At 45.7% G+C, this 19,520-nt stretch overlaps 1 protein-coding gene across 1 annotated transcript in view; it reads left to right on the top strand.

Moving 5' to 3' along the window:
- The first annotated feature begins 271 nt into the window (after nucleotides 1–271).
- Nucleotides 272–19,520, top strand: part of LOC119230201 (A disintegrin and metalloproteinase with thrombospondin motifs 9-like) — a 38,233-nt gene continuing 18,984 nt past the window's right edge. The window contains exons 1-22 of the mRNA XM_037491270.2: nucleotides 272–608; nucleotides 888–1,309; nucleotides 2,802–2,964; nucleotides 4,776–5,059; nucleotides 5,660–5,743; nucleotides 5,870–5,994; nucleotides 6,222–6,262; nucleotides 6,373–6,478; nucleotides 7,562–7,708; nucleotides 8,316–8,457; nucleotides 8,953–9,057; nucleotides 9,785–9,930; nucleotides 10,268–10,449; nucleotides 10,589–10,725; nucleotides 11,655–11,772; nucleotides 11,974–12,069; nucleotides 12,663–12,829; nucleotides 13,005–13,134; nucleotides 14,500–14,626; nucleotides 14,735–14,945; nucleotides 15,064–15,228; nucleotides 18,354–18,515. Coding sequence (XP_037347167.2) covers nucleotides 512–608; nucleotides 888–1,309; nucleotides 2,802–2,964; nucleotides 4,776–5,059; nucleotides 5,660–5,743; nucleotides 5,870–5,994; nucleotides 6,222–6,262; nucleotides 6,373–6,478; nucleotides 7,562–7,708; nucleotides 8,316–8,457; nucleotides 8,953–9,057; nucleotides 9,785–9,930; nucleotides 10,268–10,449; nucleotides 10,589–10,725; nucleotides 11,655–11,772; nucleotides 11,974–12,069; nucleotides 12,663–12,829; nucleotides 13,005–13,134; nucleotides 14,500–14,626; nucleotides 14,735–14,945; nucleotides 15,064–15,228; nucleotides 18,354–18,515 — 3,357 coding nt within the window. The 5' untranslated portion in view covers nucleotides 272–511. The remainder of the gene's footprint in view (nucleotides 609–887; nucleotides 1,310–2,801; nucleotides 2,965–4,775; nucleotides 5,060–5,659; nucleotides 5,744–5,869; nucleotides 5,995–6,221; nucleotides 6,263–6,372; nucleotides 6,479–7,561; nucleotides 7,709–8,315; nucleotides 8,458–8,952; nucleotides 9,058–9,784; nucleotides 9,931–10,267; nucleotides 10,450–10,588; nucleotides 10,726–11,654; nucleotides 11,773–11,973; nucleotides 12,070–12,662; nucleotides 12,830–13,004; nucleotides 13,135–14,499; nucleotides 14,627–14,734; nucleotides 14,946–15,063; nucleotides 15,229–18,353; nucleotides 18,516–19,520) is intronic.

Raw genomic sequence — 19,520 nt, 5'->3', positions numbered from 1 at the left:
CCTCCCTCAAAAAAAAGTTATGTACTTCATCAAGTCAGTTAATTTGGGGCTCTTTTGGTCACTGTGGGCCCCCGAGTAGGGCCCCTCTATAAACGACTCGTGAATAAGCCAAGTCGCCGGTCACATCACAGCATCTGCATGACCCCTTTGGTCAGCACAGCATACAGCATACAACGAGGGGGGAGGGTGGGGGGTGGAGGGGTGGGGGCTTCACTACAGCACCAGTGTACCTTTGCCCGGCTGATCCCGCCCCTAGCTGGAGAGAGAGCTGCTGCACGCAGGCTTGCAGCGGAGCCCATCGCAGCCCACCACCCTTCAGTATGCACGCTCGCCAGGGACCCGCGACCCAGCAGCAGAGTGCTTCCCCGGCCACGGGCCACCTACTGAAGAGTCGGCGGTAATCCAGTTGGATGTGGCAGGCAGACCGGAGGCGGAGAGCCCGGAGTGACTGGAGGAATACAGCGTTACTACAGGAGCACAGGCTGCCGCTCTCCTCTGACCGTGGACAATCATGCGTGTGCTCTTCTGGGGCTGGGGGTTCCTGCTGTTCCCTGATTTGTTGAATGTGGTCGCGTCTACGGGGACGTTGCGCGTGAACGCGAGCGCAGGTAGAGTATACGCCGCCCCGACGAGCCCCGCGTCGCTGCTCCACCGTGGAGTTTATTTTCTAACACCGAGTGCAGAGAATGAATGAGTTTTCTAACTCCACAGGCGGCCACATGACTCGCAGCGCTTTCTGCATAACTGAAGTTCACCGAATGCCTGTCATTTGAATGCAATGATGTCAAAACAGCCTTTTTTTGTAATATAATAACACATCTGGGCTGTCTAATTTATCCTGATGCTTATCCTTACCCCCCCCCCCCTCTTCACCCCCCCCCCCCTAGTAAAACAAGAGATCGGCGCTTACGAGATTGTAACACCGGTGCGAGTGAATGAAGCCGGGGAGAAGTTTCCAACCAGCGCGCACTTTATGAGGAAAAGACGGAGTTTGGACGAGAGCACCGTGAATACTGCGGACCACTGGGCCTCTCCGGCTGTCCACTACAGGATATCTGCTTTCGGAGAGCATTATCACCTCAACCTCACGCTGGATTCGGGATTTATCGCACCTCTCTACACTGTGACAGTACTTGGAGTGGCCCGAGGAGATAACATAACGGATTTTGCGACAGATGGGGAAGAGGAGAACGAGGAGGAGGAGGGGGAGAAAGAGGAGGAGGACACGGAGTTAAGGCACTGCTTCTATAGAGGACTTGTAAATGCACAAGCAGAACACGCAGCAGTCATCAGTTTGTGCTCCGGACTGGTGAGTTTTTACGCACGGTTAGACACGTACGTGCATGGCACGACTTTACGGCCGGGTGCTCTACTTTTCCACCATGGCTGCTCACAGGCAGTTATTGTTATTGCCCACACAAGACTTGCAAAGAAAGTAAACGCAACGTTAGTGCAAACTGTGATCGTGCAAATACAAAACCTAAGGAGCCATGTTGCGATTATCAACAGGTCTGTTTTTAAGAGATAATTCAAAATTGTTCATATCCCAGGAGCAACTAATTATTTTTGTCCGAATTAAATGAAGTCGAAGCAGATTCAACTTCATTTCAAATAAATTGCCTTCAGTCAAGTTTCACGAACACCGTCCTCTGGATCCTCCTCGCCTGGTTTCTGGTCTCCCGGTTGTCGGTGACGTCTTTACGCACGCTAGTAGAGCGGGAGTACGGGTGGTACCGACGTCATCACACATTGGTTCCGCTCCCAGGCATGCGTTTTGGACTGGAGCAAAGGTGCCCTCTGAATTTAAGCATGAAAGCCACAGTGAAGTAAGAGATCTGGCGGAGGTTGCGGTCTATTCCCTCCCGAATGATACATGAAATATTAAAAAAGCTATGAATGCTCAGAGCTTTGGGGACTTGAAGTATTTCGAAGTTTATTTAAGATCCCGGAGGAGACATTTCTAATAATAATACTGATTGTCGACATTTCAGCACATCATAAACTATTGTTTTAGCTGTTTTCTTTGTGGGAACTAGTAGGGAGATTCTCCCTTCCTTTGCCAACTGCCCGGGTCACTCAAAGGGCAGGTCCTACTATAGTAATGGGAATAGTGTCTTGCACAACGGGACATAAGGAAGCGTCTCCTTTGTGCCCTATTGCTCGAGAACAATCCAACTTGATGCATGTTTTTGGACACACCGGAGAAATGTTTTGTCATACATTTCTCAGATTACAAATATGGAATTGTGCAAAGCTTGCATCTTGTGATTCTCCTCGGCTAATGAACAAAATGTGTTTGGGTTGGTGTGTACCTTATGTGGAGCATCACAGACCTCCAAGTTAGGCAGTCACACTAATTGGAAATGAGAAATACATATAACAAAGCTTTCAGCTTGCTTGCCAAGTACATACAATCTCATTACCTGATAGGCATCACATGTCTCACTATTACGCACTCTCTCTTGTTTTGAGACCATTATTACATGCATGCAAATACACTTATTTCACCTTTTTATGAAAGCCCTTGGGTCTCTACATGGCTTACTTTCTCTAATGAATAGTAAATGAGCCCCATTCGGCTGTTGCCTGTCATAAACATTTTGATCAAGTGTAACATTCATTGCATTAAAGTTGTGTGGCAGCTCACTTACAAAAATAACTTTGAACTATATATTCCCCATGGTCCTCTTGGTAGATTCAGCAAGTTCTCCCATGTTTGCATACGTTGTAGCTGTGAAGGAATTAGCAATTTACAGAAAATGGATTGAGCCTAACGGGATGCATTCTTTTCTGCCATGCAGCTTGGCACTTTCAGGTCTCCAGAAGGGGAGTATTTTGTGGAGCCCCTGCACAGCTTTCAAGGAGAACACTATGAAGAGGAACACACGAAGCCTCATATTGTATACAGGAAGCGTGCATCCACGAAACAGACGACTGAGGAGAACTCGGCTTGCGACACTTCAGGTATGGTGTTTCACACGATGCGTAGTGATGCATGCAAGTCACACCGAAAAGAACCTCACAAATTTGCACATTCTAGACCACACAAACAAGTCAACTGCAATGCCTCTAAGCATTGACTTAAAAACACCAATAAAGGGTAATGCACAGCTGCTGAATGTGCCACTTCTTTGGATTCAGACCTCACCACTGAGGTGGCACCAGGCACCAGTGTGCCCTCTTTAGTTTAACACCATAGAACCTGCTTCTTGGCATGGACCTTCCAAGGGCTGTATGCAAAACAGTGTGTGTGGGGTCGGTTCCTGTGCTCCCGAGTGTTTTCACAGGATGCATTTTGATTGCATTGATTTTCATTATGTTTGCACATTATGTGACCTTCTAAAGTGGTTCCCACAAACGTAAACAGACATAATCATTACGTTGCTGATACAGAAACTGACTATGTAACATTACCAGAGATTATTGAGCCATTACAGTTGTAGCATGGTACATGGTACATTGGTATATTAAATAATGGGAAAACTGAATGTGGTTATTGAGGTTGATTTTGAGAGATTAAAAGGAAGAATTTGTCTCTGTTAAGATGTATACTTAATTCTGAAATGCCACAAAATCATAATGCTAATAACAAAAATAATAATGCTATCTATTGTAATATGACAAAGACATATCAATGTGTCATTTGTCATTGGTAGGCTACCAATAGAAGCGTATGATGCGATTGAAGTGAAAGTATGGTGTGAATCTGAGTTGGTGTCGTGTCTTAGCCTGCACAGTGTAGCGCCTACAGCTGCAGCACAGTTGTGAGGAAAAATCCTTTGGAAGTTCACTCTTGTATCATTCTATCTCGGTTTACAGGCTGCACTTCCTGTTGACTCTTGTACTTCCTCTTCCTCTTTGATAAGAAAGTTGGATCGACCCACTGCCTTGAAAATGGCAGTGTAAAGTCATGCCCTTGAAACTGACATAAAATCGAATAAATCCAAAGAGATTTACTCTTTGTGCTCGACATCTTTGTGCAGATGTTTGGTTTTACTATTTATATCAAGGTTTTTGTGTGTGTGTTTTGTGCTTTGTGTTTTTTTTTCCGTTTTTGTCCATTCTGCAATACAATATTGAAGTGACATCACATCCTGGGGGAAGGTTCATTCTTTACAAAGTATCATTATTACCTTTGAAGTTAGGAAAAAGATAACACTCATAACAATCATAAATCATGCATACTGACAGCAAATCCACCAATGATGTGGTCAAGCTGTCCGTTATTTAGGTGTCGGGGAGTTGCTTGTGGTCTAGAAAGGATAATCTGCATGTGAAAACAAAACAACAAAAGGCTGACATTTGTTCGTATACTTGCCGTGACATCATTAAAATGAGTGCTGAGTTATTCAGAGACTTTCCTGCCTGTTGTAGAACTGCCTACTTTTGGTGTTTGCACTCACTACAGTGCTCCATTTCTTAATGACTGGGTGCCAGGTTTACCTAGTCTGAACTCTTTGCCCTCCTCTCTCCCCTCTTCCTCAAAGTGGAGGAAGAGAGGAATAAAAGGCATTCCAGGCGGTGTTCATTTGTCAACCCACTCTTTGAGCAACAATAAACAAAAGAGGCAGCAACAAATTTGAACAATACCCACTTCCAGACAGCCGACCCACCTCATTCATCTCCACCTTTAAAGACATACAGCAATGCGTTATCTTGACCATAAACACGTGGATTCATGCTTTGTTTGTTTTTTTTTCTGGCTGAATGTATTTCCTATTATCATCTTTGTATATTTACACACGTCTCCATCCCTCCCTCCCTTGTCTCCGTAGGACACAAACACAGATATAAGAGACAGAAGCTTAAGAAAAGAGCCGCGGTCGGCGCTGGTATGTTCAGTGACGTGGAGTCACTGAGAGCCCTGCTCGGCCCGGAGAGCGGCGCGGCCAGCGCCGGGCCGTCGAATGACAGCAGCGGGGACTCGGGACCTCACAGGAGATCAAAGCGCTTCCTCTCCTACCCGCGCTTCGTTGAAGTCATGCTGGTGGCCGACAGCAAAATGGTGGAGCATCACGGCGGCAACCTGCAGCACTACATACTCACGTTAATGTCCATAGTAAGTTTTGCCCGTCTCTCCGTGGCTCCATGTGGAGAATGCTTGCATGCTGGAGGTGCGTGGCCCGGGATACGGAAGTTGTTCATGAGGCCAAAAAGTAGCTACATGTGTGCATGAAATGTACGCAGCTGTCAGTCGGCCTTTGGAAGGATAGCCAAAGGATGGCAAAGGGCAGCCTAGGGCAGGGGTAAACACCACTTTCAAACGGTCAAGGGGGAGGAGGGCAGCTTGAGGTAGAGCCTACCTGGCAGCTTCGATGAATGTTAAAAATAAGTTCTAGTATGTCACATAGGCCGCGTACTCTCGGCCCCTTCAAATACTAGTTTCCGCAGGCGTCCGGGGGTCGACGGTCCTCGGGGGGGGGGAGGCTGATTTGACCTCCAGTCTTTATCGTAGGACATTATCAACTTGATTTTCCAATCAACCAAAGGAGGGCAGCCCATGAAAGAGTCAACAGTAAATGAACCGTGTCACATTTCACCTGCGTTGAGTTGATGAAGACATTGGCACAGTGTTAATGCTAATATTCAAAACAGATTGTTTCTTGAAGGATGTTTTAATTTGCCACGATTGAGCTCATGTATTGTTTTCTTTATTCAGGTATCTTCCATCTACAAGGATCCCAGCGTTGGCAATCTGATTAACATTGTGATTGTAAAGTTAGTCATAATAAACCACGAGCCGGTGAGACCGCTAAATTAGTCAACTACTCAATTCTTGAACACTTATGTATAAGTGCACTTATATGTATATGGTGTACTACTTCTCAATGAAATTATACCTCCGATTATTTGTCTTGTATGTTCTCAGGATGGCCCAGTCATTTCATTTAATGCACAGAACACTTTAAAGAACTTCTGCATTTGGCAGCAGAGCCAGAACATCCTGGATGATAACCACCAATCCCATCACGACACCGCTATCCTGATCACCAGGTGCAAGAACGACATCAACGAAATATCCCATGAATGAATGAATATCCCATGAATCCAAAAAAGCAGTGTAACCAGTACGAACCAGCTGCATCAAAACCATAGATCAAATCGGTCCCAGATGGCCGACAAATAGAACTGCTGTTTAAAACCCAACTTAGATCAGGAGGACCGGATCAAGAGTTCTTCTTTTGTGCTGTGTCTTGACCTTGACCCCATTGTCTCGGCAGGGAGGACATCTGCAGAGCCAGGGATAAGTGTGACACCTTAGGTATGTGAATGACATTTCTCTGGGTTTATTTAAACTTGCTCAATCGCAAACCAGCTGACGGTGTTGATAGTGACATGCTCATGATAGAAGAACGCTGTGTTGTTCCTAAGGACTCGCCGAGTTGGGGACGGTGTGTGATCCGTACAGGAGTTGCAGTATCAGCGAGGACAACGGACTCAGCACTGCATTCACCATCGCCCACGAACTTGGCCATGTGTAAGCACAGCGTGTTTTCCCTCATCGTTTACCTCAGCCACTGTCATCCCTCCTAGTTTAGCTTTCAGTGAGACATTGGGAATACTTCAAAAGTATTTCGAGGAATTCACATGCATACCGTACCAGCAGATGGGGATCAAGGAATCTTGCGTGCAGTAAATGCACAACACACCATGTGCACATTCTCTTGAGTTTCTCCACTGTTTTCTGGGGCTTTGGTGTGTTTCTGATTATATATATCCTCGTTTCAGCCGTCCTTTAAAGTCACGAAGCAAATAGGAAAGTGTCAGCAAATTTGATTGTTCCGATTTTAAATCAAAACCTCCCTTCGGCAAACACTTGTGTCCCACGTCGGCCGGATCTGTGGGTCGGGTGTGTGGGGGGGGGGGTGTTAGCCCTTCTACAGCGGAGACTGTTACGGACCTCAACAACCCTCACCGTCTCTAACAAACGCTCCTTCTGGCCACTAAAACAAAAGGCGGGATTGTTCAATCGCGCGTTTATCCGCATCAAGTGGTGACAACATGCTTGTCGACTGCTTAGCCCCGGAGCTCAGTGTTGTTTGGTACCTGTCAGGTGGGGAGCTGAGCAGCTCGGGGGGGGGGGGGGGGGGAGGGGGGGGCTGTGGGCCGTGCGGTGCGGTACCTGTCCGTCACCGACGGGGATCCTATTTGTTCTCCCTGCAGGAGCCTGATTGCCTCTCCTATGCTCACTGTGCTTCTGCCTTTTGTCTATTGCCCAGTGTTCGTATAATTCAGAATTGGGCTTGGTTTGATTCCAAATTCCCCCACAAGCACAAAAAAAAAAAAAATGAAACGGCTTTTCAGCTGCAGCCGTGAAAAGGTTTCCCAAAGTCAATATCAGAAGTGGCAGCGCTACTATATAATCAATGGTGAGATTTAAAAAATGTGTGAGAATAAATGGAGAAAAAAAAAGAAATAGCATTTTGGGCTTTGAATCTCCCTGATTGTAACATGTTATAAGTCCGAGACGGTAGCAATATACAGAGCATCTTCACCATCAAGCTGCATTACATGACACATCATGACACCTGAACATGTGTTTCTGTCCTCTCGCTGCTAGGTTCAACATGCCTCATGACGACAGTAACAAGTGTAAGGAAGACGGTGTCAAGATTCAGCAGCATGTGATGGCTCCCACTCTGAACTACAACACAAACCCCTGGATGTGGTCCAAGTGCAGCAGGAAGTACATCACAGAGTTCCTTGAGTATGTCACACCCGTTTCTTCACGCCGATTACGTCATGTGGACGTTGTTTTAGTCACAACACTCGAAGAGCATGACGTCAAATAATGAAAATAAAGAAATGATCTTTTGCACATTATTCATTTGGAAGAAACAAATAACCAAATACCCTTATGAAGACACTGTATTCATCAAAGGAATCACATAGATTTCAAAATATAAAAACACCCACAACCATGCACAAACAGAGCACAGTGTGTGCACACTGTATGAAGTTATTTCCACTACTGCAAATAAACTGTCATAATATTTCAGTGCAGCCTCTTCTCTCCTAAAGGCTGAGAAACACCAGGGAACTCCTCCTGGATGAACGAGTCACTGGGATTGAATCTGGCAACAATCTGACATCCCTTTTTACCCATAAACCCCTAACAATTCAAAGTTATCTTTGCACCCCCGAATCTTTGGACATATAGCTGACTGAATGTGAACAGAAGCTGGTCGAGACGGCGAGCAGCGTGCAGCGCGGGTTTTCTAAAGGTCCAAATCGACTGGCTGTACTCAGTTTGTTTTCTGTCTGTGTCTCTTTTTTTTCTTCTTTTAAGTCATTTTATTTTTATTTCTTAATAGCACAGGATATGGTGAGTGTCTACTCGACGAGCCCGTTTCTCGGCCGCACAGCCTCTCGCAGCCGCTGCCTGGACAGATTTACGACGTCAATAAACAGTGTGAATTGATATTTGGGCAAGGAACGCAGGTGTGCCCTTATATGGTGAGTGGAGTCGGCTTGCAAATATAAACTGTCATGTTGCGCATGTGGTGTCTCAGAGGGAAGCCTCGGTGTTATGCTCATGTGCTGCTGAACTTAGATCATTTACAGTTGTATTTAACAGCAAAGCGATTCCTTCTTCTTTCCGAGATACAAGCAAACGAAAACCAAATTGTATTTACGTATTCAAAGTGATGTCTCATCACCTACAAATTCTGTTAATGACTCCTTGAAGAAAACGTTTTTTTGAGGAAAGCTGGAATCGGGGCTTGAATTGAATGTGCAACCATCCAAATATTTCCCTCGTTAAGTGCCGCAGAAATGTCTTCGGAACATCTATTCTAGGCTCATGGATTCTGCTCCTCCAAACGGTCGATTGTATCAGCCAACCGGAGTCCATGCATTATTAGAGTTGTGTGCAGCAGGGTTGTTAACAATTAATTCATTCTTAGTGTCTTTTCTTTTACGGTGTGCATGCTGCGTGTGCGTGTTTCTCAGACCCAGTGTCGCAGGTTGTGGTGCACCAGTCCAGAGGGCGCCCAGCGGGGCTGCAGAACCCAGCACATGCCCTGGGCAGACGGCACCGACTGCTCTCCTGGAAAGGTACGTTTTTTACATTATGGTTTAATACACGTGTGGTGTAAAATCTTTCAATGACACGTGTATATTAAAAAAAAAAGGCGTTTTTAACAACATTTAGAAAAGAAAACCAAACATTTAAACACATATGGCAACGCAAGTAATTGAAAATGGCTTCATGTAAGTAGGTGGCATGAAGTAGTAAATGATGGAGCACCGTCTTAGTGGAGCTTTTAATTAGGACATTCTCAGTAACCCCTTGCTTCCTGCCACTAAGCCTGAGGAAAACATGAAAGCACCATGTCCAAAGATGCTCAGATGCACACACACACACACACACACACACACACACACACACACACGTTCTAACCTTATCGGGTTTACAGCAGCCTCTGATCCCATGATATGCTGTAAAACAGACTAAACGCTTTAGCTGGAGTCTGCTTGTTGAACACTGGAAGATTATCGTCCTCTTATAAGATGTAAGATGTATCCTATGTGTGTGACATATTCTTGTCTTCTGTCCAGCCGGATCCGGTTGTAAAATGCCTTTTCCAGTTCTCATTCTTTCCATTGGCTTTACTGTGCAGTTTCTCCCAGATTAGCATCAAAGCACGAGAGAGAAGATAGATGTGTTGCCAGTTCCACGGATGAGATTTCATGTGCTCCCTCTGTCCGACCCTCTTCTATCCTCCGCTCGCCTCATTGATCCGAAAACCTCTTTCTTTTCCCCTTCTTTCTGTCATCGCAGCATTGCAAACACGGCCTGTGTATCGCGAAAGAGCACGACGCCACACCCGTGGAGGGGGCCTGGGGAGTTTGGAGCCCCTTCGGTACCTGTTCTCGGACATGCGGCGGGGGCATCAAGATGGCCGTGCGCGAGTGCAACCGACCCGTGTGAGCAGTCCTTCTCTTTGTAGTCACGCATTGCCTAGTGGACCTTGTCTCCATCTTAGCTGCCAAACCCAGTGTTGCACGGATCAAATCTCCTCAAGGGAATTCTTCCCATAGCTTGTGTTCATCAAGAACACTTCGATCTTATGGCGATTAGAATAAGTTTGAACCTGAAAACAATGCAAAAGGCACGCTGTTAAGTATGTGATGGTGAGCGACGTGTTGAAAAGGAAAAACATTCATGACTCTGTGGGGGAAAAAAAACGCTTTCTACAGCATGAATTTGAAAAACATAAATATTCATAAATAATTAATGCCCCTTCTTTAATTGTCCTTACAGGCCCAGAAATGGAGGGATGTATTGTGTGGGTCGGCGGATGAAGTTTCGTTCGTGTAATTCTGAGCCCTGTTCCAAGCAGAAGAAAGACTTCAGGGAGGAGCAATGTGCGGCTTTCGATGGCAGGCACTTCAACATCAATGGTCTACCTCCTAATGTCCGCTGGGTGCCCAAGTACAGCGGAAGTGAGAACGCACACTTTCTCGGCTGCTTATACCCTCTCTGCTCCTTTTGTCAACACTGTTTCACTTTTGCACTGTAAACCAATAAGGTTTGACATTGAAGTGAATCAAATGGGATCTCTGTCTTGCTCCCTTTTGTCAGTTCTGATGAAGGACCGGTGCAAGTTGTTCTGCAGGGTGGCAGGCAGCACGGCCTACTATCAGCTCAGGGACCGGGTCACTGATGGCACGCCGTGCGGCCCCGATACCAACGACATCTGTGTCCAGGGCCTGTGCAGGGTGAGCTCGCTTATTCACAGTAATATAACACTCGGCCGTGTGGTTCAAATACATGTGAACATCTTAGCGGGGATCATTCTTGTTTACTGTATGGAGTTGGGGGTGTAACCCTTTCCATATTTTTGCAGTAAATATTTTCAAAAAAACGTGTCAGTCCTTTGCCAAACCGCTGTGTTTAATGCCAGCCCCAGACGGATAGAGTTGTCTCTGAAGCTTGATTACTAACAAACAACACACATCAACATGCTTTAGGAACGAAGCACTGGGAGACACTCTGAACCACACACGGTGTTTAGTCAGTTCGGGGTTCAGTAAGTTGGCTTCCTGGCCTTTGCAAGTGGATTTATACGCTTTGGAACTTATGCTAAGCTCTTTATCCTTTTGTACAGAATCCAAAATTGATTTAGCAGAAACCAATGACAGGCAGAGCTCATGCTATTTATAGTGTGGTGTTTGAAAGAAAATGTATTGCAGACAATGTGGCCTCACGAGGGTGAACAGTGAGTGTCCAAACTGGAAAAAGAGCAGTCGAGACCCAGAGTTACGGTGCATGCAACAGAAGGTTTTTGGTTATAAACCGAAGGGGAGAGGGGATGGGGCCACAACCAGCGACACCTGGGGAGGGGGGGGGGGGTGGGAGGAGGGAGTTCCCTATGTGAATCCCATCCAGCCTGCCTGGCTGCACCTAGCCACAGCTCGCCGGCTCTCAAAGTAGAAGAATATTCCTCTGTTGAAGTTTTGCCAACTAATTCCTTAAAGACAAATGTGTCATGATGTGCTGCTTTATCGACCTTCTGATCTTCTCTCCTGCTTCATGACCTTCTTTTCTACCTCTTTTTCCGCTTCCAATGCGTAACATTTACAGTACTCCAGGCGTTATCTCATTTCTTGTATGAAATATCTCTCCTTTCTTCCTTTTCACTGAGCAGCAGGCTGGCTGTGACCACGTACTGAACTCTAAAGCCAGGAGGGACAAATGTGGCGTGTGCGGAGGGGACAACTCCTCCTGCAGACCTGTGGCAGACACCTTCAACATCGTCCACTATGGTGAGCTATAGCCTCTTGTATTACGCTAACCTTTCATCTTCAGCAAGTATAAAAGAACAAGTTTAAAACCCTTGTTATGTTGCTTTAACACATTTGTACGTATGCTTGGATGTCAGTATGAATAGCCACGAGAGTAGGTGTCACTAGACACAGACCTGGAGTGCTGTAATGATCTAAACATAATACTTGTGCTATTTGCAGGCTATAATGAAGTGGTTAGAATACCCAGTGGTGCCACAAATATTGATGTGCGTCAACACAGCTACTCGGGGAAGCCAGAGGACGACAACTACCTCGGTAAGACATCCAGCATTTGATTAAAGAAACTACTTTCTTTGTACTTCCTCCTTTTGCTTAACTATTGTCTCAAGCCCTTTCTCAAGCTATTTTATTTATTTAAGAATTTCGTTGTAAATGTCATGCCTGCTCAGTCACATATGAGCGTATGTCTTGTTGGCAAGAACATGCTAATACTTGAGCTCCGATTGCCCGCTGGTTAGCATTCCATCAAGGTCAATTAAGGTGTGTCCATGTGTATTTATATCCACTTGTGTATGGCACGGTCCTTTTTGCTCGAATGAGCGCAGCTACTCAACTACTCAGTCATATTAGTGCTACGTGTGAAATGATGAGCAAAGGCAGGAAATCAGCTCCATGATTGCATTAGTGTGATGGAGTGCAGCAGAGTGTCTTTTGAACAGAACAGGATGCCCCCTGCATTGGATTATATTATATATATAATTATATTACCTCAATGAGCCACGTGGTTGCTAAGCTGCTGCGTACATTTTTTTTTCTAAAGACATTTTGATTTAGCATAAAATACTGCTCAATCTGGCTTTCAGTCACAGTGGCACCAAGCACTTAAACTGTTTTCTCTCTCTCTGCAGCCATATCAAATAGCCGTGAAGAGTTCCTGCTTAATGGAGATTTTGTGGTCAGTATGTTCAAAAGGGAAATCAAAGTAGGAAGTGTCGTCATTGAATACAGTGGCTCTGACCACATCGTTGAGAGGATCAACTGCACTGACCGCATCGAAGAGGAGATTATTATCCAGGTATATTGTCCTTATTCTTTTAGCTTTGCACACCAGGCAGGCAATGCAGAGCGAAAATGATTTGAAGCAACTTTAATGCTTCTACAGACTTGACCTCCGAATGTATTTCTTGTACTTTGGAAGCTGTGGAAAACTGGCCATGATATACATAATCACGATCCTGCATTTCCCTCAGGTGCTGTCTGTGGGGAACCTTTACAACTCAGATGTCAGGTTCTCCTTTAACGTCCCAATAGAAGACAAACCTCAGCAGTTCTTCTGGGATGTCTATGGGCCCTGGCAGGAGTGCAGCCGCCTGTGCCAAGGTGAGGGGGAGGCAAAAGGCTTTGGCACAGTCAGATGATGGGAGTGGTCAAGGATAAATGGTGTGTTGAGTGTGAAGATGAGATGCAACAAATAGGGGGGGGGGGGGGGGGGCGTGGGAACCACTGAGCCAGAGGCATAGGAGAGATTGTCTGGCTAAACTTGACAGCTTCATGCTAAACATATATAGGTTTGGAGCTATTAATGTTTGACCTCATAGTATACTGTGTCAGATTGCCTTTTTTTGGACATGATGGATATGTCGGAGTGTGTAGGCGTGCAGAAGCGGATAGCAGGTAAACTCGAAAACCTGTTATGTCTTATGACTCAAACACTTTGTCTGAGAATTTTGTCCACTTTTTGACACTGCCTTGCTTGAACGACCAACGGTAAATTCCAAAGAGAAACCCCATCAGGTGGGTCACAGTGGTGGATGAACGGCTGACATGTAATGCCCTCAGCATCTTTCTGATTTATATAGCTTTCCTGGCATCCTGCGGCACACAAAGCTTTCATAGCAAAACGTGGTAACATGAGGTACTGATAGAGAATCTCCTGCAGCATATGAGGTTGAAGTCTCTCGCCCCTGCAGACTGGCTCCTTTTTGATTCAGTGCAGCGATGTCGGCACAAGAGGCGAAGGCGAAGCACGTTGCTGCTTGTAGCCATTGAGACCCTACGATGATCTATATTGCACATTACCTGGTGCGTAGACTCAAACAACTGCAAACATGCAGGATCCTACAGAAGCAGGAAGTAAGGCAGTGGAAGGAAGAGCAGTTTCATGTTGAGGAAGTTATGTTATGAGACCCCAGATTGCATCATCCAGTCCTTCATTTCTGCACAGTCCTCCGTGGCTTTCTGATGAAAGAAGAACACACCAAGGAGGCATAATAAGTTGATTTAAATGCATTATTTACAAACCAAAACATAGTGTTGCCGTGTTGCACATATAGTTAGGTAAAACAATAAAAACACATACTTAATACTTGAATACGTAGTTAGCAACGCACAGAACAAGACAGAATCCAACAAAACGCCCTCTCCACTAGCTTTCATTGCAGCAGAATGGTTCTCCTTCTGTTGGAATTGGAGTACAATTTGAGCCTCCGGAGGGTCCCTGCCTGCCTCCTTCCTGCAGCTGCAGCGGCTCAGGTTTGTTCTCTGTTGCATTTCTCTGGCGATATACCCTCGCTCGAATAAACACAGCTGAACATCGGCGTCAGCTGTAAAAATCAATCCTTCATTCAAAACATCCCATTTAGATTCAAGCTGCCTTGGCTCCAGCTGCATGCCTGGATAGAGGAAGTACTCAAGAACTCTATACATTTTGAATCCACCCAAACGTGCATGATTATTTCTTCATAGGAGAGCGCAAACGGAAGATTCTCTGTAGCAGAGAGTCCGACCGGGTGGTGGTGTCAGACCAGAGATGTCACGGAACAGCTAGGCCTGCTGTCATCACCGAGCCCTGTAACACTGAATGTGAACTAAGGTTTGTATTACCATCCAGCATTCATTTGAACCATTCGATACCTTTCTTGTTCCTTGGTCATTTACAAGTACTGACAAAGATTTTCTCCATCACCCGGCGCCGATGAAGGTGGGACGTGGCTCGTAAGAGTGAGTGCACAGCTCAGTGTGGCCTGGGATACCGTACCCTGGAAATATACTGTGCCAAAATCAGCCGTGCAGATGGCAAAACCCAGAAGGTGGATGACCGCTACTGTAGCAATCAGCACAAACCTGATGACAAGGAAGGTTGCCATGGAGACTGTAACACAGGCGGCTGGGAGTACTCACCTTGGTCAGAGGTAAGACTGCCTTAGGAAGCGAGGGGTTTGTGTGTGTGACCATATTCCAGATGTTTGTCCATTCTTTTTCCTGGGTTGTGTGTTTGCGCAAGCTGAGGTTCAAACGTTTGTGCCGCAGTGTTCCAAGAGCTGCGGCGGGGGCACTCGCCGCCGAGGGGCAGGGTGTCGGAAGGCAGCTGATGCCGGCGGAGATGAGAGCAAATGCAGTCAGAGGGACAAGACAACCATCCAACCCTGCAATGAATTCCTCTGTCCACAATGGAAGACTGGCGACTGGTCTGAGGTCAGTTCCACTCCCATTGTATTCTCTTTGCCCCTAGAGGAAGACCAGTCCAATATGTAATTTAGTAACTGACATACATTGGAAAGAAAAAAACACAATATATGTATCGTGTAAGGGGTCTATGGAGTAGGGTAAAGTCAACGTAAGAGAAACAGAGTAAATACTGGAGTTCTCAGCCAGCAGTGAGCTGGGTCAACTGTAAATTCCCAGTGTTGGTTGTGCCTGTCTCAGCTTTGGGGAGGTACTTCCACCATAGTGAGTGTTGGGAAATAACTGATTGCAGGGTAAGATTGTATTTAACTGCTGTACAGTTGACACATTGTAGAGAAAGGAGCTTGAAATGCTTTGGGTTGCATTCCAGGAGTATTTTAGATCTCCTCCGCGGTGCCAGTAAACACAAAAACCTACATGCAATGTTTACATATGCACTGTACTGAGACATAAATAGACACTCCGGCAGTGTCTTCTGGTCCCTTCCAACTGCGAACAGCTTTGTAATCCGCATATCCTGCATTCGACACCGCCAGCAACTGTGAACTGCTCTCTATGTTATGAAGTGCTTAAATATATGAGGGGCCGTTTAGGACTTAACTACTGAGACACTCTCACACACACTACTGAGACACTCTCACACACACTACTGAGACACTCTCACACACACTATTGAGACACTCTCATACACACTACTGAGACACTCTCATACACACTACTGAGACACTCTCATACACACTATTGAGACACTCTCACACACACTACTGAGACACTCTCATACACACTATTGAGACACTCAGACAGCATCTCACTATACAACATGAGAGCATCTCACTATACAATGTGAGAGAATCTCAGTATACAGTGTGAGAGAATCTCAGTATACAGTGTGAGAGCAACTCAGTATACAGTGTGAGAGAATCTCAGTATACAGTGTGAGAGAATCTCAGTTACACCGGAAGGCATCTCAGTTACACCGGAAGGCATCTCAGTTACACCGGAAGGCGGAAGCAAAGAGCGCTGATTTTGAACAGCGCAATGCGCCAATCATACGCGCCCTTCCTTCATATGCCTTGAAGTCTGCGGTCGCCCGTCCAAGTTTATAAATACTACCATATTTAAGGGACGGAATGTCATTTTAGGACGTTTTCAGGCGAGAAATTAGGTGTTTAAGCAACATTTCTGCGGTCGGTTTGTTAACATTCAGCCATCGTAAAAATATCCATGGAGGACGTCGGAGACGTGAGGCGTAGTTAACGGGACCATCTGATGCCCCCAGCACGGGGCGATCAGCCTCATCTCACGCCGCAGACAGCAGCCTGTTCTCGGCCAGACATCCGTGAAATGCTCCGCTTCGATCCACTTTTCCGTAGCGGTTATATATACGATAGTATAACTAGGATGAGTGTTCATAACCTCTAATCTGAGACTGGTGTTTGTTTAATGGCTATTTTGCGAGCAGAGTTTAAATTCATAACCTTAATAAACTATACGTAAACTAGACTGTATCCATAGTGTGCGCGCTTATTGTACTGTCTATCATTGTGGAATAAAACTAATCGTGTCTTTATTAAAGGTCTTGTGGGGAGACCGTCATGGAAACCGGCAGCAGGGCATCAGCTTCAAAGCGAAGGATAATAATCGATTAAATAATACATTAAAATCCAAATATTAATTAATGAATATTTCTATTGTAAGATCCACTCGTGTCTCCGCTACGGAAAAGTAGATACAATGTAGGGTGACCATATCCATAACACCATAAAAAAGGACAATATTTCGTGAGGCTCTAAATCAGGGGTGTCAAAGTCGTTTCAGGTTAGCGGGGGTGGCGCGGACGTTACGGCCAGAGAGGGGGGGGGGGGGGGGGCGACAGTTTTCACAGCGCAACTCCAGAAAAAAGGAGGACAAATACGCGTCAGGGCATTGCAAATCAGGACGGTCCAACATCCCCCTAGTAGTAGGTGTCAATTTAAGTAGTCAATTTCACAGAAGTCTGGCCGAGAACAGGCTGCTGTCTGCGGCGTGAGATGAGGCTGACCGCCCGGTGCTGGGGGCATCAGGTGGTCCCGTTAACTACGCCTCACGTCTCCGACATCCTCCATGGAATTTTTTACGATGGCTGAATGTTAACAAACCGACCGCCGAAATGTTGCTTAAACACCTAATTTCTCGCCTGAAAACGTCCTAAAATGACATTCCGTCCCTTGATTATGGTAGTATTTATAAATTTGGACGGGCAAGCTCGGACTTCAAGGCATATGAAGGAAGGGCGCGTATGATTGGCGCATTGCGCTGTTCAAAATCAGCGCTCTTTGCTTCCGCCTTCCGGTGTAACTGAGATGCCTTCCGGTGTAACTGAGATTCTCTCACACTGTATACTGAGATGCTCTCACACTGTATACTGAGATGCTCTCACACTGTATACTGAGATGCTCTCACACTGTATACTGAGATTCTCTCACATTGTATAGTGAGATTCTCTCACACTGTATACTGAGATGCTCTCACACTGTATACTGAGATGCTCTCACACTGTATACTGAGATGCTCTCACACTGTATACTGAGATTCTCTCACATTGTATAGTGAGATGCTCTCACACTGTATACTGAGATTCTCTCACATTGTATAGTGAGATGCTCTCATGTTGTATAGTGAGATGCTGTCTGAGTGTCTCAATAGTGTGTATGAGAGTGTCTCAATAGTGTGTATGAGAGTGTCTCAATAGTGTGTGTGAGAGTGTCTCAGTAGTGTGTGTGAGAGTGTCTCAGTAGTGTGTGTGAGAGTGTCTCAGTAGTGTGTGTGAGAGTGTCTCAGTAGTGTGTGTGAGAGTGTCTCAGTAGTGTGTGTGAGTGTGTCTCAGTAGTGTGTGTGAGTGTTGAGTGTCTCAGTAGAGTGTGTGAGAGTGTCTCAGTAGTGTGTGTGAGAGTGTCTCAGTAGTGTGTGTGAGTGTGTCTCAGTAGTGTGTGTGAGTGTTGAGTGTCTCAGTAGAGTGTGTGAGAGTGTCTCAGTAGTGTGTGTGAGAGTGTTCAGTGTCTCAGTAGTGTGTGTGAGAGTGTCTCAGTAGTTAAGTCCTAAACGGCCCCTCATATAAATAGCTGCCTTTACAACCTGAAATATTTTACTTTCAGTGCCTGGTGACATGCGGGAAGGGCTATAAGCACCGTCAGACGTGGTGTCAGTTTGGCGAGGACCGTTTAGACGACCGCTTTTGCGGCTCATCGAAGCCGGGGGCGGCGCAGGCGTGCCAGCAGCAGGAGTGTGCCTCCTGGCAGGTCGGTCCGTGGAGACAGGTGAGTGTTCACAGTGGTGTTACTGTAGTTTCTTCGAGGTCGTCAAAAAATAGTTGTGACCCAAACATGTGTTTTGAGGACAGTTGGTATATGCGGAAGTAAGGGTATAGCTGATGCAGATATCCAAGGATACAAGTACTTAATGTGTGGGATTAGATTATCAATTTATATTCTAGAACAAGCTAAACAGAAGATCGCTCTGTATGGTCCACACGATTGGAGCTTCAACCGGAAGTCTTTAAGTGAAATCAGGTTTTCTTCTCAGAGATTGGCCCACTGCCCTCATCAAAAAGAATAATCGGAATGCGGTACATCTGTGCTCAATGTGTTTTTTACCAAGGCATCGAAGGGACGATCCCAGATATCCTGATCCACAGTTGATATATAGGGAACATTCAAGTTCGAATTAGTTGATTGGCAGCAGCACAGAGTCTCAGTTGACTGTTACTTGACTGGTGAATACATTAAGCTCACCATATAGCACCGTCCCCTCTCTCTCGCCTGCTTAGACACCGAGCAAATCCTGCCAATGTAAATACATAAAAGCTACGGTTGATGTGGGCAGGCGCGTACCTCTACAAAGCATTACATAGTGTTATGCATACAGTATATAATGTCTGTGTTCGCAGGCTCGCTCTCATTTGTGTGTGTGCACATTGAGCTGAACACCCAAAAATGTGAGATATTTCTGTGCCCCCCATCAGAGGATGTGCGCACGTTAAGGTATACTTGAAGTTGTTTAATGGAGCGTTGTCCAATAGTAGTTGAAGGTGCCGCCACACAAGTTTGACCTTGTTTCATTGGAGGCAGTGAGGCAGAAGAGAGAGTGGGGTGGTTCCCTATCGGTCTGCTTACAGTAGGGAAAAGACAAGTGCAATGGATATTAGCAAAGGTTACTTTTGTATTTGATCATTGAAACTTGTATCTGGTTGAAATGTGGATCCAAGGATGTTTGTCTGGGAAGTGGAGGGGTAAAACATTTTTATTTGCTTAGCCTGGTTTGAC

The sequence above is a fragment of the Pungitius pungitius genome, chromosome 8 (genome assembly GCF_949316345.1).
Source record: "Pungitius pungitius chromosome 8, fPunPun2.1, whole genome shotgun sequence".
NCBI classification, from domain to species: domain Eukaryota; kingdom Metazoa; phylum Chordata; class Actinopteri; order Perciformes; family Gasterosteidae; genus Pungitius; species Pungitius pungitius.
This window is presented reverse-complemented; position numbering and strand designations above follow the sequence as displayed.